General features: G+C 46.5%; 2 protein-coding genes across 2 annotated transcripts; both read left to right on the forward strand.

Moving 5' to 3' along the window:
* Positions 1-1,084: 1,084 nt before the first annotated feature.
* LOC133163643 (uncharacterized) lies at positions 1,085-5,576 on the forward strand. The gene is made up of 18 exons (XM_061293729.1): positions 1,085-1,216; positions 1,287-1,397; positions 1,477-1,512; positions 1,583-1,717; positions 1,783-1,926; positions 2,019-2,150; positions 2,217-2,371; positions 2,732-2,855; positions 2,924-2,981; positions 3,051-3,117; positions 3,184-3,317; positions 3,392-3,435; positions 3,500-3,673; positions 3,750-3,904; positions 3,965-4,108; positions 4,441-4,529; positions 4,603-4,771; positions 4,833-5,576. Exons 1-18 carry the CDS (start codon positions 1,111-1,113, stop codon positions 4,995-4,997), a joined length of 2,142 nt encoding a protein of 713 aa, XP_061149713.1. The 5' UTR covers positions 1,085-1,110; the 3' UTR covers positions 4,998-5,576.
* A 183-nt stretch (positions 5,577-5,759) lies between these two features.
* On the forward strand, positions 5,760-25,860 carry LOC133163773 (PDZ and LIM domain protein 3-like). The gene is made up of 4 exons (XM_061293992.1): positions 5,760-5,917; positions 13,892-14,019; positions 14,087-14,198; positions 25,581-25,860. Exons 1-4 carry the CDS (start codon positions 5,760-5,762, stop codon positions 25,750-25,752), a joined length of 570 nt encoding a protein of 189 aa, XP_061149976.1. The 3' UTR covers positions 25,753-25,860.
* Positions 25,861-25,933: the final 73 nt, after the last annotated feature.

Consider the following 25,933-nt stretch of genomic DNA (forward strand, 5'->3'; position numbering starts at 1 on the left):
GGAGGTCACCTGGCAAGCGTCCACTCGCATGAAGACGGCAAATGGATGCTGGGTGAGCACCAAGGGCCACCATGACGTTTTGGGTGCTCTTCTTGCATTAAAGCTGAGTTCTCCCTCTGCAAGCTCACACAGGCTACAATTCTTGGCTGGGACTGCATAAAACATCAAACAAGTTTGAGTGGACTGACAAAACGTCTTCAGTAAGTAACACACTCACGGCAAAAGTCCCAATGATGGTCACGCACACATCTGGGTGTGGTGAAATTTGTCCTCTGCATTGAACCCATCCCCGTTTGATTTTAATCCATTCCCTGGGGGAGAGGGGAGCAGTGAGCAGCAGCGGTGCCGCCGCGCTCGGGAATCATTTGGTGATCAAAAGCCAAGTGTGAAGAAAAAAGGCTTACAAACTGTTCCGACATGGTGAAGGAAACTGCTTATTTTCAATGTTCACCTTTCAGAAGAAAACTTTGGCCAAATTGCGAGACGATGACAGTAGTAGTAGAATGTTGTCGAGAGAGTGAGGAAAGCATAAGGGCAACGCGCCACCAATGTCGTCCACAGGACCTCATTTTGTGGCAGCAAGGTCATCCAGATAGCTCTCTCTACGGTACTCTGTCAAACATTGGACTGATCTTTACCAGCAGCAACCCGGGGCGCTACATCTGTCAAAAAGGTGCGCAGGCCGCGCGCCGTCACCACCGGGCACTTTTTGTTTCCATGCTTGTTCTCATTTGCGCTCCCTTGCAGCCAAGTCCACCAGTCCTCCTCCGCCGCTCCCAGGTGGGTCAGGGGCCGGCGGCACGTGTTCCCGCCCGTGCGCCATCCGCGGCGATTCTCACCATTTGTGCCTTGCAGCCTGGAGCGACAAATGCGGCTGGGAGTGGCTGGACAACCCCGCCAACGACTTTTGCTACCTGATGAGAGGGAACCAGCTCAAAAGCTGGAAGGAGGCGCGCGACGACTGCAACCGCCACGATGCCCATCTGCTCAGTATCACGGACTCTCACGAGCAGGCCTTTGTGCACGGTGTGTGTGTGTGTGTCTTAATGTTTGCACTCGTGTTTTGGCGCGACCATGTGGAAACTTTGATTCAAAGGTCACAGCAAGGCCATGCTCACCACTCCCTCGCTGTGGCTGGACGCCGACGCCCCCTTCGCCGAGAGCGGCGGCCGGTGGGCCGACGGCTCCCCGTTCAGCTACGTCCACCTGAGCGCCGGTTTGTGGCGAGCCACGCGCATGTTCCCATTCAGGAACTTAGCGCTTAGTCTCTGTTGGCCCCCTTGCAGGTCACCATGGCGACAAAGTTGGGGGACGCTGCCTTTCCTTTCTCATTGACAACGGCGACTGGAAATTTGACGTGTGCGAGATCAAGAGAGGCTACATCTGCAAGAGAAGAGGTAGGAGGGCGGGGCGGGACGGGACGGGCCGCGACCCTCTATCTCAAGGCGTGCTGACCTTTGCCTTTGGTCCTTGCAGCGGCGACAGCGCAACAAGCTCCGCTGCCTCACGCCGGTAAGAAATTGCCGCTTGCAAAGATGGCCGCCAGAACTAATTAACCTGCCCTGCCCTGCCCCGCCCACAGGTTTCCTCAAGCAAGAGATATGCGAGAACGCCGACAACCGAGCCATTTGCCCCGAGGACAGAGTCATGCGCATCCAGTCGGCCTTCTACGGACGGAGGAGCAGCAACGTCTGCTCGGCCCAACGCGGCTCAGACGGTAGGCGGCCCCGCCCACTGTCGGCCGTCCTTTAGCTGACGTGTCAACTTGGTGCCCTCTCGCAGCCAAATGTAGGGTGGAAGGTGCCCTCCTTCACTACAGGAAAGAGTGCGACAACTGCCACCAGTGCCTCGTCAAGCCCATGAAGGAGGACCCCTGCCCCGAGGTCTCCAAATACCTCCAGATGGTCTACACCTGCGAAACGGACGGTAGGTGTCGTCTCGTCTTTGCCAAATGAATTGTTGTGTGCCAAACCAGGTAAGCCCATGAGGCCCTGAATAACATTTCTGGTTGTCCAAAGAGTGTTTTGACAGTTTAGGCAACACCCAAGGCAGCCTGAAAAAGTTGAAGCTGAGAGCCTCCTCCTCATTGAGCGGCTTCGGCCCCGACAAGGCTTGCCTCAATGGGAAAAGCTGCTGGAAACCGTTGAAGCGTACGTGGAGAACTCTGACACAACACACACACACACTAAATCTGGCTTCTTCCTTCCTTCCCTCAGCTATGGACAGCTGGATCGAGGTGGACTTAGGCGAGATGAAAAAAGTGACCGGGATGGAGATCCAGATGTGTCCTTGGGCCTCCTCCAGGCACTGGTCCAGGTTTAAGATGACCCATAGTTTGGACGGACAGGACTGGACCGGCCACTCCCAGATGGTGAGTTGGCAGCCGTGAGCCAACTTGCTCCTCTCTCTCTCTCTCTCTCTCTCTCTCTCTCTCTCTCTCTCTCTCTCTCTTTCTCCATTTCTTTTTCTCCGTGTCTCCTCTTTCTCTCTCCGTCTCGCTCCTGTCTCCCTTTCCCTTGCTCTCTTTCTCTCTTTCCCTCGTTTTTTCTCTTTCTCCCTCTCTCCATATCTCTTTCTCTCTTTTTCTTGCTCCGTCTCTCTCCTGCCTCTCTTTCCCTTGCTCTCTTTTTCTTTCTTTCTCTCTCTCTCTGTCTCTCTCTATTGCTCTCCGTCTCTCTGTCTGTCTGTCTGTCTGTCTGTCTCGCTCTCTCACCCTTGTCTTTCTCGCCAGCTTTCCCCCGGAGCGACTCAGACCCTGATGGAGCCCATGCTAGCCCAGTTCATCCGCATCCTGCCACTGGATCACCAATGGATCGTCGGCCTCCGCTTTGACGTCTTGGGATGCGCGCTTGACAGTAAGCGAGCTGCCGGCGCCGCGCTCGCCGTCAAATAGGAAAACCAACCGTGACTCTCGCGTCCGCAGATGTGATCAGCTGCGACGAGCAGTTCGTCAACGTCGCCTTGGACAAGCTGCCCACTACGTGAGTGGTCGCAGCGCGTCCGAGCTTTCCAATCAAGTGCGGGTCTCGCAACGGCCGTGTCGTCCGCAGGGTCTTCTGTCCGCCGGGTTGCGCCAAGTTGGACCACCAAGTCTACGGCACGTGGGGGTACAAAGAGGTACGTGACGGCGCCGCCCGCCACTGGCCTTCCTGGGCTCTGACGCGGCGCTTTGCGTGAGCGCAGGAATCTCACATCTGCGCCGCCGCCATCCACGCCGGCGTCATCGCTGACAAGACTGGAGGAAAGTGCACCTTGCTGAAAGCGCCGCCGCAGAAGAGCTTCCAAGCATCCGAACAGAACGGAATCCTCTCCAAACAGTGAGTGGGCCGCTTTCAGCGCGCGCTCTGATGGCAGACGCCGGCTTAACGCGAGCGCCGGCATCGATCCGCAGATTGAACCAAGAGGGGCCTTTGGCTTTCACGTTTGCCGACGGAGGTGAGTCGCCGAAGCGCCGTGGCGTCAAACTTGTGCGTGACACCTGGCGATGTCTCATGGGCAGAGATGAGATGCTTGGGACCTGAGTGGGAGGAGTTTGCCGGCTTCTGCTACAAGATTTTTGAGGACAAGAAGACCTGGGCCGAGGCTCAGCACGCCTGCGGGACTTTTGGCGCCCAGCTGGTGTCCGTGGGTTCCCTAGTGGAGCAGGAGTGGCTGAAGACGACTTTGTACTTTGGTACGCTGCCTCGCCTCGCCTCGCCTCGCCTCGCCTCGTATGTTCGGAGGTGTGATGTCACGCCCTTCCTCTGCAGATGACAGCGACACGTGGACCGGACTCAATGACCTGGCTGTTCCCGGCATGTTCGTGTGGTCAGACCGCCGCCCTGTGACCTTGACCTTCTGGGCTGCCGGAGAGCCCAACAACGAGCTCCCCTTGGACGACAACTGCGTGGCGGCGGCTTTCCAGGTGAGCACCGGCACCGGCAGCCACCCACACAACCACCGACCCACCCCCTTTGTCTTTCAGACGGGACGCTGGATGCGGATGTTGTGCACGCAGCTCAATCGCTTCGTGTGCAAGATGCCCAAAGCGCATTACACCATCGCCGCTGGAGAGCCCGAGACGGAAAGCGGCGATTCCAAGGCCTTGTCCATGGTGTCGACTGGAACTGTGAGTGCCACGCAAACGCATTTTTAGCCCAGGGTTGTTAAACTCATTTTTATCGCGGGCCACTTTGTCCTTGCGGCATCCCTCAGAGGGCCGTATTTCATAGGAAATAGTTATTGTTCAAATTACTATGGAAAGGATGAATAGAAATCATTAAAAAAAAATAAAATAAAAGTCACACAAAATTGGTTTCAACAAAAATCATGGGAGTTGACATGGCGGGCCTGATTTGGCCCCCGGGCCTTGAGTTTGACACATACGCTTTCGCCGCTTGCTTCTTGATCTTGTGGCCAAATGCGTGGATTGCAATTTACCGTTGCGTATGCCCAATGCAGTGCAAAGACCTTGTCCTGGAAATGATGAAAGGTCTTCAGGTGGGAAGTACCATCACCATCAAAGGGCTGGGCAACGACAAGACCAAGAGGTACACCGGGGTAAAGAAGGCAATCGTTTGGACAAACCGCCAACCCCTGTGTGTGTGTGTGTCTCGCTCGCAGCTTCCAAGCCAGCTTGCTCAACGCCGACAACCAAACCATCCTGCAGCTCAAGCTGGACGCCGAGACCCAAACCGTCATGCTGAGCTCCCAACTGGACAGCGACCTGGACCAGCAGCTAAACCAGCTGCATGTTGCCCGTATCCCCCTGCAACGTGGCGTGGACTTCAAGGTAACGCTCCATGCCGCGCACTCGCCAGCGCCCCCCCTGCCTAATTGCCTCTCTCGTTCAGATCGTCATCCGCTGCGCCCAGCACGTCTTCCGCGTTTTGGCCGGGGGCCACCGGCTGCACTACGCCTACCAGGGCCACCTCCGACTGGCAGACATCACGCTGCTGCGACTGCATGGCGACGTGTCGCTGAAGGTCGTCCGCCTGGCGACGGCGCCGCCCACCTGAGCCGCAAAAACTACGACAACACAACAGCGGCGGTCTCGTACCGTCCGCTGCCCGATAAGCTAAGTTTGTGCATGTTTTCTTGACACCTCAAAGCACTTACTGAGCTTCAGGAGAGTGAGGAGGGGAAAAAAATAAAAAATACAGCAGCTATCCAGTTAACTAACTGCAAAAAAAATCTAGAAAAAAAAATGGTATTCCTTTTGTGTTATACAATATCTATATATATCTACTGTATCTATCCACCAATTTTGAATTCCACCTTTGGAATTATAATTATATATCTGTATATAAAGTAAATATCTATCCACTGCCACCGTCTGGGGCTCATGGCTCCAAAAAAAAATATTTTTGAGTGCCCTGTTTTGAATTCTACATTTTGAATTACAATTATCTATCAAAGTATCTATCTATATATCCGCCGCCGCCGCCGTCTGGGGCTTATGGCCCCTTAAAAAAAAAAAAATATGTTTTTGAGTGTCTTCTATTTAATCGAGATTTGGCTTGAAGATTTGTACCTAAGCAGTGTTTGTCCCTTTGTTTGACCCTTGACCTTTGTTTCCCATGATGTACTCCAATGTTATGATTATAAGTGTGTTCAATAAAATTACAAAGACAAATCCTCAGTTTTTTTATTCATGAAGCAGCTTGTAAGCTGGGGCAGGGGCCATTTTGTTCATCTTTTTGTGGATGTTAAAGAGCCTGTAGCACGTGCAGTCGTCAAGGAAGGCGCTCCTGTAGTTGCTGTTCATCCAGCCATAGAGAATGGGGTTGACGAAGGTGGAGCACATGGCCAACCTCGACGACACGCGTCAGGTGGTCAGCATCACCTATAACACACCTATTGGGCTCTACTCTTCTGGGAACATCCAGGACGCCATGGAGGGACAGATGAAAGGAATCGTTGCGCCCAAATCCGAAAGGTCAGTAGCGCCGTCATGTCGCTATGACAATGTAAATATTCATCAAGCCAGAGTGTTGCGTAACCCGATGAAGAAGCTATAAATGCGTTGTTCCGGGCCATTTCCTGCTTAGACGGGCCGCGCCGGGCATTCGGGCTCGCTCTTAGTATGTCGAAAGATGCGCCGAGTGAGTTTTTGTAGGTCAAGTGGAATGACTCATTGTTTCGTGCCTCACCTGTTATGCAAGGTATAATAAGTGAGGTGGTATTTGTTAGGGTGGTGCTCACTCTAACTTATTTTGCAAGAACCACACTGGAGTCAAGTTAGTCGTTTTAGGCACCTGCAGGCGGAGAGTTCACTCGTCGCTGTGCTTACAGCGATGGTCGAATGAAGTCTGACTCAGGCCTCGTCAGGTGCTTATTTATTGAGAGAAACAGAGTGAAGTTGAAAGTGGGGGTTTGGGAATACACAGGTTGGGCTGGAGACGCCCCCCTGCTGATCAAGGCATAGCAGGGGGCCTTTTACGACTTTCTGTAACCAAAGCAACTTTGATTGCTTCCTCTGCGTCTAGTCAATCAGTGGTAAACTAATTTTGTCTAGACAGGACAAACTAATTAAATTATTACAGGTTACATTCCAACATAATCATACGATGAAGATATTCTGCAAACCCTAACATATCCCTCCTGTTTTATCATATCATTATGTCAAACCCGAACAATCAAACATAAGTAGGAAAATGAAATCCATGAAATGAAAGCAATAACTTCCAGTGAGGTTTTTCCCTCAATACTCCAGTCCAAAGTATGTGCAACTTAAAAACCTGCGGCCAGATTAAGTGCAGGAAAAGAGTTACACGGTCCCTCTGCCTTAGGCGACCAGACTGTTATCAATAAAAAAGAAAAAGAAAAACACAGAAACGGTACATCATTGAATCCATCACTTGCAAGGCATTTTCGATGGTCAAATCATCAAGTTTCCGTAAAATAATGCCGAGTCAAACGGCATCTACGCAATCCACGTTTTGCATTAGGGGTCCAGCACTCCTTGTAGCTTGCAGTGGCTGAGGTGAATCCAGCTGGGCCGTTCAGCGATCTTTACTGCAGTGGGGGTAGTCAGCAAGGCTTGGAATGGTCCCTCCCACCGTGGGCTGACCCAGTTCTTTCTTTTGATGACTTTGATGTAGACCCAGTCTCCTGGCTTGATGGTGTTGTCGACCTGTGAGGACGAAAGATCAGGCGGCAGTAAATTTGCATTTGACACCTCTGTCAGTCTGAGCGTCCTGACCATAAAATCTGCCAAAGACTGTTCTTCATCTGCCTTTTGTAAATCTGCATGGAACACAGGTAGTCTATATGGCCTCCCGTGGATGATTTCAAAAGGTGTTAGCCCTTCTGAAGTGGGAGTAATTCTCATATAGAGCTTCACTAAGTCTAGGCACTCTGGCCAAGGTCTGCCTGTTGTTTCCATGCATTTTTTCAACCTGCTTTTGATAGTATAGTTTGCTCGTTCAACCAGGCCAGCGCTGGAAGGGTGATAAGCGCAGTGGTTTTTTAACGTTATCCCAAGGTGTACAGCCATGTTCTGTACCACTTGGTTCACAAAATGTGGACCATTATCACTGTAAATGGTTTGGGGAATGCCATGAGTCGGTATGATGGCTTTGCAAATGGCTTTTGCCACTGTTAAGGCATCTGCATGTTTAGATGGAACTATTTCCACCCATTTGGAAAATGCATCAATCATCACTAGGCAGTATTTGTGAGGTCCACTTTGCGTGAGCTCAATAAAATCCATGTGCATGATTTGAAATGGGTAAGACGGTTTTGGAAATGAGCCTCTCTTAGGTCTCATGTTTCCTTGTGGATTATGTTTTACACAAACGGGACATGCTTTACAAAAAAATTTTAAGTAAACATCCAAACCAAAGGTAGTGAATTGTTGATGTATGATGGACCTCATCCCCCCTGTCGACACATGGCACGGCCCATGTGTCGCAATCGCTGCTGCCTTAAAAAGTGATTTAGGTAAAACAGGTTTGTCATTGATGCGGAGGATATTATCTGCATCCGCTATTGCACCTTTTGTTTTCCACATTCGTTTTTCCACCATTGGAGCATTGCCCTGCATATCTGTCAGTATAGTCTTATCTATGAGTTGCGTGTCCTCTGAATCTATTAAAAAAAATTCATGGCCATGTTTCCCTGCCGCTGCTTCTTTAGCAATTCTATCTGCTAATCTGTTTCCATTCGAGGCTTCATCTGTGCCTGTGGTGTGAGCAGCACATTTACACACAGCTAGTTTAGCAGGTAAATGAATGGCCTGTAACAAGTCTTTTAACAAGGAGGCATGGGTGACCGGCTTACCAGTTGATGTTGTCATCCCCCTGCGCTCCCATTGTTTTGCAAAATAGAACAGAGTAGAAAACGCATACTGACTGTCTGTGTATACAGTGACTTCCTTATCTTCCGCCAATTCACAAGCTCAGCCGCCTGCGCTGACCTGTTGCATGGAAGCTTCTCTGCTTCAACAATCTGGTTTGGCAATCTCACAATTGCATACCCACTTTGATTGTTCCCTCTAGGATCCTTTGAACATGACCCATCCACAAACCACTTTTCCCCTTTGTCAAGTGGTGTGTCAATTAAATCTTGTCTGGGCAGCTGTAGATGTTCTGTAGCATCCAAACAGTTATGTGGTGTACCATCCCCTGGCAACGGAATCAACGTTGCTGGGTTAAGGACTGTGCACCTCTTTATCACAATGTGTGGTTGTGACAGAAGCGTAGCGGTGTAGGATAGGTGTCTGGCAGGTGACAAAAAGTTAATCTTGCTTTGCAGTAGCAACACATCTACAGCATGTGGAACTAGCAACTCCATTTTGTGAAAGAGCATCACATCTGCAGATTGTCTCACTGCAAGCGCTGCCGCGCATACTGCTTGGACACAGTCTGGCAAGGATAGAGCCACTGGATCCAATTTTTTCGAATAAAATGCAATTGGCCGTAGTTTGCTGCCATGGCTCTGCAGCAACACTGAAGTCATAAAACCATTCCTGCAGTCTGCTGTTTGCACAAAGGTTTTATTGTAGTCTGGCAAGATAAGAGATGTGGTTTCCATCAGAGCCTGTTTCAGCACTACAAAAGCATCGTCTGCTTCTGGAGTCCACGTTAATTTTTCTGTCATTGCCATGGGGACTCCATGCGCAATATCTAACAGCGGTTGCGTCTTTTCCGCATAATGTGGGATCCATGCTCTGCAGTAATTGCAGAGCCCCAAAAATGACATAATTTGTTTCTTCGTCTCCGGTTTTGGTGCATCTGCAATGATCTGCTTTCTGGTTTTCTGTATCTGTCTTCCAGAAGCTGTCAACGTGTGACTTAAATAGTTCACTTCCTGTCTGACCCATTGGAGTTTGTTCTTGTTTACCTTGTTCCCTGTTTTGCAGAGATAGCGTAACAATGCTAAGGAGTCTTCCCTGCAAGCAGCTTCAGTTTCAGAGGCCACCAGGAGATCATCTACATAAACTAGAAGTTGGCTTTTGTTTGACATCTGAAAATCAGCCAAACATGCCATGATAGCTTGCATAAAAATAGTTGGACTATCAGCAAATCCCTGTGGCAATCTGGTGTACGTATAACTTTGCCCTTTAAAGGTGAACGCAAACCAGAACTGTGAGTCTGGGTGAATTGGCACCGAAAAAAATGCATTGCTAAGATCAATTACCGTGAAAAACTTCTGGGTAGGTTTCAAAGTGTTCAGAAGTGTGTGTGGGTCAGGCACATTAGGTGCTCTTTTCTGTACTGCATCATTCACTGCTCGTAAATCTTGTATCATTCGCCAATCAATTTTATTGGCCTTTCGAACTGGAAAAATAGGGGTGTTGCAAAGAGAATCCGAGCACTTCCTAATGATTCCCCCTGACAAAAGATCATTTATAACAGGGGCAATCCCGTTTATTGCCTCCTGTTTTAAAGGATATTGCTTAACTCCCGGACGCCACTCTGATCTTGGTTTGATCTGCACTGGCGGAATGGATGTTAACTGTCCTACATCAAATGGCCCCTTTGTCCACAGCTTGTCAGGAAGCCCAGCCAATTCCCCCTCCTCCTTTTCATTCAAACAAATGTTAACTAGTCAGGGACGCGCATAAGCGCCTGCCCTACCAACACCTACTCCACACACAGTTCGCTTCCACATGTCACAACTGGTACTGTAGCTCCACCCATCACCTTTATCCTCATAATCAGTGACAGAATCAGCAAGTTTAATTCGGCAACCCACATCTGCCCATGTTATACTGTGAGGTTTAAACAATGAAATGTGGGGTACAGCCGACAACTTGTATTTGTCATCCTGAGGAGCGGGCAGAAGCACAGCAGCAGCTGCAAATGACCTGCGATCAGTGTACAGAGCAGTGATTGTTAAAGTTACTTCCGTGTCACTGAGAAAACTTTCAATATAGTCATCATGTGGGTCAGTGAGGATGTTCATGGTGACATGTAAGTCATCACAAGTCATTTCCGATTCAGGTCGTGTCAATTGTTTTCGGGCTTCACTCAGCAAGTTGCCTGGTAGCTTGGGATTCTGTTCAGCAGAGACGTCATAAGAACAGCAAATCCGCTCACCTGCCTGTGCAGCATATGAGTCTACATCTCTGACTCTACATGCTCGCATGCCATCCTTTACTGGAATTATTGCAATTCCCAATCTAGTCATCAGATCCCGTCCCAGAAGGTTTATGGGACATTTTGGGGATAGCACAATCGAGACTGAAGCTATGACTCCCGTTTCATCATCTCTCACTACAACTGGATTGGAGATACTCTCCTTGTGTACCTGCCCATCAGCTGATTTTACCCAAATAGTATCTTGGGAGGCCTTTAGATTTGGGACTTTAGTTTTTATTACGGTCTTACACGCTCCGGTATCACACAAAAACTCTACTTCACTTCCTCCAATGTTTAAGGTAACATATGGTTTTTCTTTCAATGCATTCAAAATGTCCCATGCTGCATGGACATCTACTATCTCTTCCTCCGTAGGAGGACAAGAGATCACAGGGGGGCAATCTAGTCATGCTGAGAATTTGGCTTTCCCTCTGCCCCTTCCTCTGCCATTTCCTCCACCCTTTGATTGGTATTGTTTTGCAAAACGACACGATCTTGCCAAGTGTCCTCGTCTACCACAGTTCCAACAGGTCTCTGAATCTGGTGGGGGTTTTGAATTATATGGAGGCCTGCGACCTTGTTGGCCTCTACCTCTTCCTCTTGCCTGCTGGGACCCATGAAAGAAGACTGTTGTATCTTCATCTAGGTCAACATCATCATCATCGCCTAGATGAAATACATCAGAACTTTTGCCTCTTTTGATCACTTTTTCAGCATGTCTGGCCCATTGCATAGTTGTTGTCACACTTGCAACATCTACTTCCACCAAATGTTTTCTCACCCAGTTGCCGATTTCAGGGCGGAAATTCGTAAGGAGCGCATTTTTAAGCTGTTGCTGATAAGCACTCTCAGCTGCATCATTGAATGGGATGCCACTATGCACCCTGAATTCTTTTTCAAATCTTAAGCGAAAATCATCAGTATCTTCCCCAGGCTTCTGTTTAATTCCTGCCAAATGACCATAATTTGCTCGTCTTCGAAATATAGTTCTCACTCTTTGCACAAGATCATTCCATTGTGCTGCATACTCCCCTACCAATTGATTTCCCTCACCGGGAGAGGGAAAGGGCCCTTGATTATTTCTACCCGTATAATGACCTCTAACCTTTGCCCAGTCTTTTCCCAAAGAAGACATTGCAGCTTCTCCTGCCTCATGCCCATTCAGTCTATAAGAATGTATGATCCCAGCCATGTCTTCTGCCCATTTATCTGGGTCTTCAGCAACAGGGGTAACCCCTTCAACTGCTTTTCTTGCCTCTTCCAAAGTCCATGGCCGAAAAACATACGTATGTGGAGGTTGGCCTTCCCCTACAATAGGGTTTGGCACCTGTATCATTGGGCACACATCAACATTGTCCAAATTTTGGGAAAACCTAGCAGCAGTGGTCAAACTTCTTGTTTGTACAGGACTTCTAGCAATGTGACCCTGTTTTTTTTTTCTGTTATATGGGGGAGGGTGCAGGTCTGTTAAACCTGGATACAAGTTTTGCATACGAGCGTAAGATCTCTCTTGCTCCGCTTGAGCTGCATTTCCAGCTGCGGCTGGAGCCGTGGCCGGGACAGTGCGCCTGCGCACTGTGGCCTCATTGTCTTCCGGCCTGACAAACATAGACGCAGCCTCATCACTTCTCAACTTTCTATCTTTTGTCTTTTGGATTTGTTCTCTTCTCTCTTGTGAAGCACTCAACTACATTCTAGCACAAATCAATTCTTTCTCTTTACTTTTCTTTTTCAGTCCATTTGACTTCCTATTCACACTCTCCACCAAAACATCAACCACTATCTTCCAGACTTCCACTTTCAACTTTGCTTCTACTCCATACTTTTTCTTCCACTTTGGCATGTATTGCATACAATTAAGAAATTTACCTGCCATGTACTTCTCATCTCCTTCAAGAGCTAGGGATTTACAGGTTTTGTTTCCCATCTTAATTTGGTATTTTAGGTTTATACAATTTTTTATTTCTTTTTTCTTTTCTTTGAGGATCCTCAATGCAGGTTTAAATTGACCTTTCACCAAATTCTCTTTGCAGTCAATTTATCCTACCAGTCGCACACTCAACCACACAACTTTCATGCAAACAGCTTGGAAAAACAGACAGACAAAAAAAGAGAATCTACGCCCTTCTTCAATTAGGAAAAAGAAACTCCTTTTTCTTAGCCCGTTCCTTCCACTGGGACTAGAATCCCTGCTGTTTCATAGCCCGGACAAACCAAAGCCGTAGCTCATAACTCGGACAAACCAAAGCCGTAGCTCATAACTCGGACAAACCAAAGCCGTAGCTCATAACTCGGACAAACCAAAGCCGTATCTCATAGCTCGGACAAACCAAAGCCGTATCTGCGCTTTTTTCTATGACTTACTTGTCTCCCTTGGTCCGCTGCGCTGCCGGGTTCCCGTCAATCCACTTCTGACAGACGAAGGCAGACCTAAGATGCTGGCCCAGCGAAGAACTTCCTTCCCAGGTCTTTCGTTACCAGGTCCTCCTAATGGACGCTGGCCCGTCGACGGTGTACAGCGCGTCGTCCTCCGTCAGCCAGATGGCGGGTATGAGGGTCCCGGGTTTCGGCACCAAAATGTTAGGGTGGTGCTCACTCTAACTTATTTTGCAAGAACCACACTGGAGTCAAGTTAGTCGTTTTAGGCACCTGCAGGCGGAGAGTTCACTCGTCGCTGTGCTTACAGCGATGGTCGAATGGAGTCTGACTCAGGCCTCGTCAGGTGCTTATTTATTGAGAGAAACAGAGTGAAGTTGAAAGTGGGGGTTTGGGAATACACAGGTTGGGCTGGAGACGCCCCCCTGCTGATCAAGGCATAGCAGGGGGCCTTTTACGACTTTCTGTAAACAAAGCAACTTTGATTGCTTCCTCTGCGTCTAGTCAATCAGTGGTAAACTAATTTTGTCTAGACAGGACAAACTAATTAAATTATTACAGGTTACATTCCAACATAATCATACGATGAAGATATTCTGCAAACCCTAACAGTATTTTTTAAATATATTTAAAAATAATTATATAAATATTTCCAAAAATTTGCAAAAATTATTAGCAGTAAAAAAAAATTCCAAAATTCAAATTTATACACTTTTAGAAAACTGTTAATATATGCACAACAGGTATTAAGCGCTTCGATATTGCTTGTTTTGTGCATTTCTGCTTTTTTTTCCATTTTGCATCATTTTGTAAAATGCTTCTTTTTTTTTTCTTTATTAAATTGAATAAATCAATCTCTGGGGAGCAAAAGCAACACCTGTACCAAATTGAATCGAATGGTAAACCCACTGAATCAAATGGAATCAGCCTTGTGGCGCTTTTGCACGCAGCCCGAGGACGTTGGCTAACATCGAGGACTCGGACGTCTATCGCATGCTGCAGAAGGACCATGAGGAACCGGGAGAACCTCGACAGTCGGGATCCTTCAAGGCGCTGCAGGAATATGTCGAGAGCGACGGTCAGTTCACAACGACCTGAAATGTGGATTGCTGATGGAATGAGGTTCTGAGATACGGTTCCTGCAGGCACTAAGCCGATAGTGACCAGGACTGTTAAGGCGCCCACCACCAAACGCAGCGCTCCCACCGGAAACCTGCAGAAAGTTCCCATCTGCGACAAGTGTGGAAACGGCATTGTGTAAGTGCATATTAACATACCATCAAATTAGAATGCCAAATATAACAGGGACCAAAAACAGTGAAAATCCTTGAACGACTTGTAATTCTATACCATGCCACAAGATGGCGCAAAGCAGATCATAGAGGACTGTTTCAAATGAGTGGGGTATTCATTTCCCAGTTGTATAGCTTGGGAAAAAAAAGACATTGTTAAAAGAAACCATAAGAATTTTTATGTTTAAAATAAACCCAGTAAATTTAAAGGCTGTGTTATGTTTATTCTCTTACACAACCTTTGTAAAGAGCACCGATTACTTTTGTTAGTGTTTTTATTTCCTTAACAAGCCTCATCACAATGATATTCATCCGCTGACCCAACACACCTCCACACCGCACGGAGAGGGGCAACAAAAAGTAGAGCATACCAAACAATGCAATATGCAAACGAGAAACAACACTTCCAAGTCAATACATAACAATTCCTCTCTTCCAGCTTTGATGCACCAATAATCATCAAATAAAAAAAAATATAAGTACTATGTTTCTATGTGCTCTTAAGTGTATACTTTTCTTTTCAGAGGCATTTCAAAATTCACAACAATTTTCAACATCAAATATTTACAACTTTTTTTTTTTTCTTTTAAAGAACATTTGTTTCTTTTCAACATTTATAAATCAAGTCTGTCTGGTGGTTTGCGAACCCTCTCAGGATATCTGCGTCCAGGAGGATCAGGTAGGTTTGTCATTGGTTTGTGTATGTCCATTATCTCCGGTGTGGACATGTTTTCCTCAGGTGTGATGTCAGAAGCTGGAGTACTGTCCTTAGGGTTTTGTGGGACAGTAGGTGTTGTAGTTTGAGTAGCGGCATTTCCAGGTGATGCGTCCAAAAGTTGATCAACATGTCTGCGCCAGACGACATTAGGCTCAACACTCACTGTATATGAGAGTGGTCCAGTTTGTGTCAAAATTTCCGCATGTTGCCACTTGTCGCCTTGGTTACGATAGTCTCTTGCCAATACTTTTTGTCCGATGTCAAATGATCTTAGTTTCCTTTGTAATTGAGTTGGTGAACAGTGTCTGTTTGAAACATGTTCTCGGATGTCAGGTTTCAGGAGATCTAAACGAGATCTTAAGTTTCTTCCCATGAACAACATTGCAGGTGACTGTCCAGTAGTAGTATGTGGAGTGTTTCTGTAGGCTAGCAGAAAGTTGGCGATTTTCTGCTGTAGTGGAACTTCCTCCCTCCTACTGGCCTTTATCGACTGTTTGAAAGTTTGTACAAAACGTTCAGCAAGTCCATTCGTTGCAGGGTGGTGAGGAGCAGATGTAAGTTGTTTTATTCCGTTGCTTTTCAGGAAGATCTGAAACTCCTCACTAGTAAACTGGGTACCATTGTCACTTACAAGCTGAAGAGGGTATCCTGTACGTGCAAAAAGCATCTAACTGGTTCACTGTTACAGTTGTAGTAGCTTTCTTTACAGTGAAAACCTCGGGCCATTTTGAATGAGCTTCGACCACAATAAGGAACATGTGATCCATGAAAGGTCCAGCATAGTCAATGTGAATGCGTTGCCATGGGGCAACAGGCCATTGCCAAGTGTGGACAGGGGCGATCTGAGGTGAGCGCTGAGTCTGGTGACAACCTCTGCATGTTTTGACCAGAGTTTCAATTTGGTTGTCAAGGCCAGGCCACCACACATAACTTCTAGCAAGACTTTTCATCTTAACTACCCCCATGTGCCCAACATGCAGCGAGTTTAGAACTTTGGATCGCAGTTTGGGAGGTACAACAACGCGTGACCCCCACAGGACACATCCTTGGTAAGTTGGTCTTTTCTGGTGAAATAGTCCTTAAGTTCAGTATCTGCATGCATTGGCCAGCCATTAACAGTTAAGTCATACACTCGAGATAGCAGAGGGTCGTTTCTTGTTTCTTTGCTTATTTGAGCGCAAGTCACCGGAAGTGGTTCCATTTGCAGCATGTGAAGATTTAAAGCAGGATCAGTAGCCTTCTCTGTCAGTGGTTGAGGAAGGCGAGAGAGACCATCCAAAATGGAAACAAGAGGCTGGTGATCTGTAATCAGCATGAAGTGTTTTCCATACAGGTATTGGTTAAACTTTTTAACACCCCACACCAAGCTTAAAGCTTCTCTGTCAATCTGTGCATAATTATGCTTTGCTGGTGATAAAGAGCATGATGCAAAGGCAATGGGGCGTTCAGAGCCATCAGTCATTTTGTGAGATAGAACTGCACCAATGCCATAAGGCGAAGCGTCACAGGCTAGACATAGGGGAAGCTTCTGATCAAAGTGTGTGAGCACCTTGTCTGAAATAATGAGTTCCTTTGCCTTTGTAAATGCCTGTTCACAGTCTTTAGTCCAGTCCCACTCTGCATTTTGGTGCAGTAGTGCATTCAGTGGGTGCAGCACAGTGGAAAGGTTTGGCAAAAACTTGTGATAATAGTTAACAAGGCCAAGAAATGAGCGTAACTGGCTGACATTTTCTGGTTGTGGAGATTTTACTACAGCTTCAATTTTGTCCTGCGTTTTGTGAAGTCCGTGCTTGTCTATTTTGTGTCCACAATACTCAATGGACTCCTTGAAAAACTCACATTTCTTTTTGTTTGCTTTTAGACCATCTTCTTCCAGTTTTGTTAGAACTGCATTCAAGTTTTGCAAGTGTGAATCTTTATCCCAACCAGTAACAATAATATCATCCAAGTAACATTGAGTACCTGGGATTCCTTGTAGCACTTGGTCCATTGCACGTTGCCATATCGCAGGGGCACTTGTAATACCAAATACGAGCCGGTTGTATTGGTATAGTCCTTTGTGAGTATTTATGGTGAGGTACTTGCGTGAACTTTCATCCATTTCCATCTGTAGATATGCTTGTGCGAGGTCAATCTTTGTGAAGTGCTCACCATTTGCTAGAGATGCAAAAATGTCATCGATGCGAGGGAGTGGATACTGGTCTGCATGCATGACAGGCTTAACAGTTACTTTGAAATCACCACAAATGCGCACTTTGTCTGAAGATTAGGTACGATTGGTGTAGCCCACTCAGACCAGTCCACTTTGGATAATATCCCTTGATCCATGAGATTTTGCAGCTCAGCTTCAACTTTTGGGCGTAGCGCATATGGAACAGGGGGTGCTTTATGAAACTTTGCTTTTTCACCTTCTTCCAGCTCGAGACGTGCTTTGATGTGTTTCATTGTTCCTATGCCTTCGCTGAACACATGTGCATGTTTATCCAGTATCTCAGTTAACTTCATGTCTGTGAGCTGTTTGGAGGCTATGTGCATGGACTTTATTTCATGCCAGTTAAGCTTGAATTGTCGTAGCCATCTACGACCAAATAGTGGCACACCTCCCTCTTTAAGGACGAACAGCTCAAGGTTGCACTTTTGGTTTTTGTATTTCACTTTCACTTTGAGTTTTCCCAGTGGTGCAACCTTTTCTCCTGTGTATCTTTTCAGTTTTACACTGGTGCGTGACAGTTTAGTGCAGGGGTGGGCAAACTACGGCCCGCGGGCCACATCCGGCCCACGGGACCGTTTAATCCGGCCCGCCAACCCTGAACAAATTGTATTATTAAACTTTTTTTTTTTTTTGGTCATTTTGCCTGCAATGACTGCGTTTTCCCAGTAGATGGCGAAGCGCTCGCCTGCGCATTTACTACCGGAAGCCGTGCCAGAAAGCTCGGTGCACACTCACAAGTGCGTGTACGTACTCAGTAGTACGGACTTGGCGCACTCTCGCTCTATTCGTATCAGTCCCGAATTTAGACGACAGCATTCTTATAATTCGCGCGCTGAGCTTTCAGATGCAGTTTTGCGCTAAAGCCACCCACAAACCTTCCCCTGGAATCCTTCCATTAAAATGAGTGGCCCAAAAAAAAGAAGTTTGTGCCGAATGTTAAAAAAAGAGTGGCCAATTTGGCTCGACGTACGCGACGTGACGTTCAGCCACATCAACATCAACCCGTCACAGATCAAGGTAAACGGACCAACACCTCGGATCTCGCCTAAGAATTGCCACAACAAATTTTACTCCAGACTATGACGCACTAGCAAAAAAGGGAGACCAACAACACTGTTCCCACTGAAAATGAACGGGAGGCTCTAAAGTTTGTTGTAAAAAAAAGCATTTTGAATATGATTTGTACACATAGCAGGGATTGAAACTAGCGACCATTCTCATTTTCAAACAATGCAGGATGCTCAAGGACATTGATGCACCACTTATTTGCGACTAATCTTAACCTGTAAAGTTCTTAAGGCTTACTTTAAGGAGGTGTTTCCCGTTTCCTCACCTCTGTTACCAGGTGTTTGCGAGTTAAAACTCTGCTCTGATTTTCAGATACCCCTCACCGTGTTGCTGTTTTGATTACTTTATTTGGATGTATGCTTTCACCGATTCTTCAAGATGATATATTTGGTCAGAATGTTTGCCGTTTGATGTGATCTCATAAGATAAACCTCTTTCATTAATCTGACCTGCAGGCACTGAAGTGATGGCGATTGTTATTCATAATAACAGTGTCGTATTTTATGAGAATCACTGATAGCAGTTTTTTAGTGAATTATTATTTTTTTAATGCTGTTAATAAATGCATTTGTTTTAAAAAAAACTTGTTTGGAATATCCATGCTTTACTACCTACTAAAGGCCAAGATCTTTTATGCGATGACCTTTACAGGTCGCTTATATGACTTCACACAACGCCTACGTCCATCTGCTCCTGGTCCGGCCCTCCGGTCCAAATTTAGAACCCAGTTCGGCCCCCGAGTCAAAAAGTTTGCCCACCCCTGGTTTAGTGTCTGGGAACATTTTCTTGTAGTCGTTGAATGATATGATCGACAGTGCTGACCCTGTGTCCAGTTCCATTTTTAATGGCACTCCATTAATTTTTGGTGTCAGCCAAATCACATCACTGTCATTCTCTTCTGTAGCACACAGCCCTAAACAAGCCAATTCTTCCTCACTTGAACTGTCAGAATCTGTCTGTGCTACTTTGTGCAATTTTTGTCCTTTTCTTACATTGTGTTTATCTTTTGCATTACTGTACTTTGATTTACACATCTTCTGTGTGTGTCCTCTTTTATTACATTGTCGGCAGTCTTTATCCTTAAACCAACACTCTGCGGGGTCATGTGACTGTTTACCGCATCTGAAACAGGGCTTTGCTTTGGTATTATGCCGTTTGGTGGGCAGTTTAAACACAGAGCTTGTGGCTGCGTTTTTACCTTGAAGCTCCGTCGCATCCCTTGCTGCTGTCTCCGCTGAAACAGCTATTTCCACTGCTCGTTGCAAGGTGAGTTTGTCCTCCGTCAAAAGCCGTTTCTGAATGCTCTCGTTGTGCAGCCCGCACACGAACCTGTCCCTCAGAGCATCTGAAAGTCCGTCTCTGAAATGACAGTGTTCGGCCAGTTTCCTCAGTTCTGCGATGTACTCTGACACCGTCTCAGTCCTTGACTGGTTTCGCTTGTGAAATCTAAAGCGCTCAGCAATCACCAATGGTGCTGGGTTTAGATGACTTTTCATTATCTGCATTATTTCATCAAATGTTTTGTCTGCCGGTTTAGCTGGGGCGACCAGGCTGCGGAGTAAGTTATACATTTTTGCGCCCATGACACTGAATAGGACAGCTACTTTTCTTTCGTCTTGTGTCTCATTAGCTAGGTAGTACTGCTCAACTCTTTCCACATAAGTTGTCCGGTCTTCGACCGAACTGTCAAATATGTCCATATTTCCCAAGATTCCAGACATTTTTTTTTTTTTTTCACTTTTCTTGGCGTCCATTCACTTTTACCTTGGTCCTGAGCGACACCCGTCCTTGTGGTGTTAGGTGTTTGTACTGCTGTTTTATTCTGAAGGGCCAAACAGGAAGTTGGGGTTGGGGGTGTTCCAGCGATGTTGAATGGCTGCGAGTTTACAAGAATATGAGACGCAAATAAAGACCGTCTAGTTGCTCTACAAAGTGTTGTTTGAATCCTTACGGCCGAAACGCGACATGGTGTCGGAAGTGGATCAACTGTAAGAGCTTACTCGCCGGGGATTGAGAGTAGGTCGTGCTGGAAGAAAAAGTAGCCCTCGCCACACACAGAAAGATGTCGGAGGGTAACGCAGGAGCTAACGTGGGGACTCCACCGCACCAGCAACAGGCTAATCCGCCCCCGAATGCCACATTCACCATTCAGCCTCCTGAAGCATTTGATTTTTCAAGGCCACAGCAATGGGAGAAGTGGATACGGAGGTTTGAAAGATTCCGACTTGCTAGCAACCTGCACCTTAGTTCGGAAGCTAATCAAGTGAACACGCTCATCTACTGCATGGGGGACGAAGCAGACGACATACTTCGAGGTCAAGCTTTATCGGACGCGCAGAGGCATCAGTACCAAGCAGTAAGAGACACTTTAGACATATATTTTGAGCCCAGAAAAAACATAATTTACGAGAGGGCTAGATTTAGCCAAAGAGTACAGCAAGTTAATGAGACTGTAGACTCATTTGTCACTGCCCTGTACGCGTTGGCCGAAAACTGTAACTACGGAGCCTTGCACGATGAGTTAATAAGAGATCGAGAGAGACACCAGTCTAGCTGAGAGACTCCAATTGGACAAAGATTTGACGCTGGAAAAAGCCGTGAACCAAGCCCGGCAGTCAGAAGTCATTAAAAGGCAGCAAACCGATATAAGAGGGGAAAGGAAAGCGGACCTAGATGCAGTGTCAGTGAAATACAAGAGAGAAAAGCATTCTACATACAAAGCCCCAAGTCTACCAAAACACAAAATGCCTAAATCACCAAATGAGAGTCAGTGCTACAGATGTGGTAGAAGCCCAGCACATGGCAAAGGACAGTGCCCAGCGAAAGATGTAACCTGTCATACATGCGGTAAAAGAGGACATTACAGTAAAGTATGCAAATCTGTTAAAAATATACATATGATTGAAACAGAGAAATGTAATGAGACACCTATATTCCTTGGTTCAGTGCATGCAGGTTCAGATCCTTGGTATGCAGACATAACCATCAGAAACCACAAAGTCAGATTTAAAATAGACACTGGAGCTGATGTTTCTGTTATCCCAGCCCAGATGTACTTTTGTATAAAGCAAAATGAAACAGAGCTTTGTAAACCAGATAGACCGTTGATTGGACCAGGTGGCACTCCACTCAATGTTTTAGGTATGTGCAAAGAAACACTGTGTAAAGGTGAACAAAAGATTCAGGAAAATGTGTATGTTATCAGAGACTTACACATGGCGCTGTTAAGTAGGCCAGCAAGTGTCAAACTAAACCTTGTGTCTAGAGCAGATAGCATAGACATTAAAATGTTGAATGAGAACTACCCTAAGTTATGTCAAGGGTTGGGTTTAATGCAGCAACCTTATACTATAAAGTTGAAACCTGATGCTGTGCCTTTTTCCCTTTCCACACCAAGACGCATTCCCATTCCTTTGTTGGGAAAAGTTAAAGAGGAACTGGAAAGAAAGGAGTCAATAGGGGTGATCAGCAGAGTTGAAGAGCCAACTGAATGGTGCTCAGGTATGGTCCCAGTGCCTACTAAGAGTGACTCAGTGCGCATATGTGTCGATCTCACCCACCTCAACGAAGCAGTGTGCAGAGAAAAGTACATCCTGCCTTCAGTTGAACAGACACTTGGATCCCTGACTGGAGCAAAAGTCTTCAGTAAGCTCGATGCAAACAGAGGCTTCTGGCAGGTTCCATTGGCACCAGAGTCAGCACACTACACAACATTCATTACCCCATTCGGACGCTTCCATTTTAACAGACTTCCGTTTGGAATTGCCTCAGCCCTGGAGCATTTTCAGCGGAGAATGTCAATGATTCTCAATCGGCTGCCTGGCGTGGTTTGTCACATGGATGACATCCTCATCTGGGGGAAGGACCAACCGGAACACAACGCCAGACTTCACACAGTGCTAAACAAACTTCAAGCGGCCGGTGTCACGCTAAACATGGACAAGTGTGAACTGAGCACGCAACAGGTGAAGTTCCTGGGACACATTTTGTGTGCTGAGGGAGTCAGACCAGACCCGCGGACAAAATAAGAGCTGTGATAGCAATGAAGGAGCCGTCAAATGTCAGTGAAGTGCGCAGCTTTCTTGGAATGGTTAACCAGTTAGGAAAATTTATCTCTGGTCTGGCTGAAAAAGACAAGCCCCTGAGAGACCTGCTGTCAAAGAAAAACCAGTGGGTTTGGAGCCATGCGCAGCAGAACGCTTTTGATCAGTTGAAAAACGAGCTGGCATCCACTCCCGTTCTCACACTCTATGACCCAAACAAAGACTTGAAAATGTCGGCAGATGCCTCATCTTATGGGCTTGGAGCAGTCCTATTCCAGAAGGAGAGTGAGGAGTGGAGACCAGTAGCATATGCTTCACGTTCCTTAACAGAGACGGAGCAGAGATATGCACAGGTGGAAAAAGAAGCGCTTGGATTAACGTGGGGATGCGAAAGATTCAAAGACTTTCTCATCGGGAGACATTTTTCCCTAGAGACTGACCACAAGCCACTTGTCAGCCTGTTGGGACAACAAGCACTAACAGAACTTCCACCCAGGATTCAACGGTTCAGACTACGGCTCATGAGGTACAGTTACTCTATCTCACACACCCCAGGAAAAGCACTTCTCACTGCGGATACACTGTCACGCGCACCTGTCAATCAAGAGACAGACTCTAAAGCAGGGGTCACCAAACTACGGCCCGCGGGCCGGATACGGCCCACGGGACCGTTTAATCCGGCCCGCCAACCCTGAACAAATTGTATTATTAAACTTTTTTTTTTTTTTTTTTGCTCATTTTGCCTGCAATGACTGCGTTTCCCCAGTAGATGGGGAAGCGCTCGCCTGCGCATTTACTACCGGAAGCCGTGTCAGAAAGCTCGGTGCACACTCACAAGTGCGTGTACGGACATGGCGCACTCGCGCTCTATTTGTATCAGTCCCGAATTTAGAGCGTGGGCTGTGACGACAGCATTCTTGTAATTTGCGCGCTGAGCTTTCAGATGCAGTTTTGCGCTAACGTCACCCACAAACCTTCCCCTGGAATCCTTCCGTTAAAATGTCGCCCAAGGAAAAGCAAGGTGAACACAGTGCCGAGCGTTTAAAAGAGAGTGGCCAATTTGGCTCGACGTACGCGACGTGACGTTCAGCCACATCAACATCTACCCGTCAAAGATCGAGGTAAACGGACCAACACCTTGGATCTCTCCTAAGAACTGCCACAACAAATTTTACTCCAGACTATGACGCACTATCAAACTTTAACAAAAAAGACAGCGGTGTCTACAAGCCTACTGGAACCTACAAAAGGATTATAAGGAAGGAACACAAGAACTTTAAGAGACTGCTCATATGTGTCAGAGAGGTTCTGCTCTGACAACTGAGCTGAACTTTTATCTGTTAAGATTGTGCATGGCACAACAGAAAGTTAATGTTCCATGGTTTTTTTTCTATGAAGAAACCAGAGAGAGTTATTTAGTTATTATTTATTTCCTGTTTTTTCTGTGAAGAACTCAGAGAAGGTTATTTAGTTATTATTTATTTCATTAATAGTGTTATTATTTGTTTCCTGACTTTTTTTCTGTAAAGAACCTGGAAAGGGTTATTAAATAACCGTTATTTGGTTATGTGTGGCTTTCTGGAAAACAATAAATTTTTTAAGCTCCCCTACGATCGTCACACTTTTTCTGTTACAAACTGACACCGGCCCGCCATCAGAGAAGGGAAAGGTTATGTGGCCCTCACAGGAAAAAGTTTGGGGACCCCTGCTCTAAAGCTACGGAGGAACTACTAAATGATACAAACATCCATGTGAACGAAATAGTCAAAAACCTACCTGCTAGCTCGACATATATCACACAATTAAAAGAAGAGCAAAAAAATGACAGTGTATGTTCGGAACTCATGTCATTTTGCCAGAGAGGCTGGCCAGACTACAGCCGTCTCATAGGTCCAACCAAAGCATATTGGCCACACAGAGACACATTAACAGTCCATGACGAACTGTTACTGAAAGGCACCAGACTTGTTATTCCTACCACTATGCGCAACAAAGTCCTTGTAGCTCTTCATGAGGGACATCAGGGCATGTCAAGGTGCAGACAGAGAGCGAAAGAGGCAGTGTGGTGCCCTGGTTTGAGTAGCCAAATAAATGAGCTTGTGAAAAACGGCACCACATGCATTAAAGAACGTGTCAATCCAGTGGAGCCTTTAATGCCCAGCGAGCTTCCAGAGAGACCATGGCAAAAAGTAGGTGCAGATCTTTTTACACTCAACAACAGCAACTACGTACTTCTGGTGGACTACTATTCCAGATTCGTGGAGATTGCTAAACTGACACCCACTAGATCAGAAGACGTTATAGTACACCTAAAGTCAATTTTTTCCAGACATGGTATTCCGGAATTCTTCTACAGTGACTGTGACAGTGACATTTAATATTGTAATACTTTAGTGTTGTTTATAGGAAGTGGAGTTACAAATAAAACGTATGGCGTTCAACCACAAATTGAAAAGGGGAAAACTTTATTTATAAATGACTGACTAAAGCGTAGTAATTATTGCTTCAAATAGCACATCAACCACAAATGCTTACGATTTTTGGTTAGCACCTGATACCTGGATATGTCTTGCCTTTCTGAAACGCTGCTTCTAAGGTACTTTGGTACCTTAGCCTCGGTGTGGCTGCAGGGTTTTCCGTCGCTGCCTTAGTGTCTGCGGCACGTTTCAACTGCAGCTCTTCATGAACCGTGGGGTGAATTTTGCTTAAATGTTTTGTCAAGTTTGTGGTGTTGCCACAATATTTAATTGTTTTGTGACATATTTCACATTTTGCCTCGTTGTTATTAAGTAAAATATAATATCCCCAAACCAGACTTCTCCTGCGTTCGGACTGGGCCGCCGCCGTGGCCATGCTTGTTTGGATTGGAGCGGGGGGGGGGGGGGGGGGGGGGGAGGCGGAGGGCTTGGCTCGTGAGAAAACGGGGCGGGAGCAGAGCAGAGCAGAACACGCCGGTGCAGCAGGCGGAAGGAAAAGTAGTGCTAGCATGAGTGCAAGTCGTCAAATTGGAGCAGAAAAAAATGAGGAAAAATATAATTAAATAATTGTAAGTATCGATATTTTAGCTAGGGAGATCGATACTCAAAAATGAGCAGCCTGGGTCGATATATCGATATTTAGGTATCGATCCGCCCATCCCTAATATTCATCCGCTGACCCAACACACCTCCACACCGCACGGAGAGGGGCAACAAAAAGTAGAGCATACCAAACAATGCAATATGCAAACGAGAAACAACACTTCCAAGTCAATACATAACAGGCTGCTTTATGCATTTTTTAAAATCTTTTTTCACACTGGTCCAGTGGTACATTGGTGAAGGCTCGCGACATGTTCCGCCACCCGACTTGCTTCGTGTGCGCCGACTGCGACGTCAATCTGAAGCAGAAGGGTTATTTCTTCGTGGAAGGCCAACTGTACTGCGAGACCCACGCCAGGGCCAGGAGCAGACCCCCACCCGAGAGTCACGACTTGTAGGGAAGGGACTCACCCACCGAGGGACACCGCCTGGTCACCGTTTTCCTGTCCAGCTAAATGACATCGCTTCCTGTTCACTAATGTCCCCATTTATAGTTTTTGATTCATTATTGAGCCAATAAAGACACCTCAGCCTACCAACAATCTTTATTTTTTATTTTATTTATTTATTTATTTATTT

Source organism: Syngnathus typhle, linkage group LG12, assembly GCF_033458585.1.
Source record: "Syngnathus typhle isolate RoL2023-S1 ecotype Sweden linkage group LG12, RoL_Styp_1.0, whole genome shotgun sequence".
Taxonomy (NCBI): domain Eukaryota; kingdom Metazoa; phylum Chordata; class Actinopteri; order Syngnathiformes; family Syngnathidae; genus Syngnathus; species Syngnathus typhle.

Bases quoted from the DNA above. Each gene is read 5' to 3' on its own strand.
- LOC133163643 (XM_061293729.1), top strand. From the start codon at position 1,111: ATGCTCACCACTCCCTCGCTGTGGCTGGACGCCGACGCCCCCTTCGCC. The intron at 3,674-3,749 runs GTACGCTGCCTC...CTTCCTCTGCAG, and splicing joins GAAGACGACTTTGTACTTTG to ATGACAGCGACACGTGGACC. The intron at 4,772-4,832 runs GTAACGCTCCAT...TCTCTCGTTCAG, and splicing joins AACGTGGCGTGGACTTCAAG to ATCGTCATCCGCTGCGCCCA.
- LOC133163773 (XM_061293992.1), top strand. From the start codon at position 5,760: ATGGGGTTGACGAAGGTGGAGCACATGGCCAACCTCGACGACACGCGT. The intron at 14,020-14,086 runs GTCAGTTCACAA...CGGTTCCTGCAG, and splicing joins GGAATATGTCGAGAGCGACG to GCACTAAGCCGATAGTGACC. The intron at 14,199-25,580 runs GTAAGTGCATAT...ACACTGGTCCAG, and splicing joins AAGTGTGGAAACGGCATTGT to TGGTACATTGGTGAAGGCTC.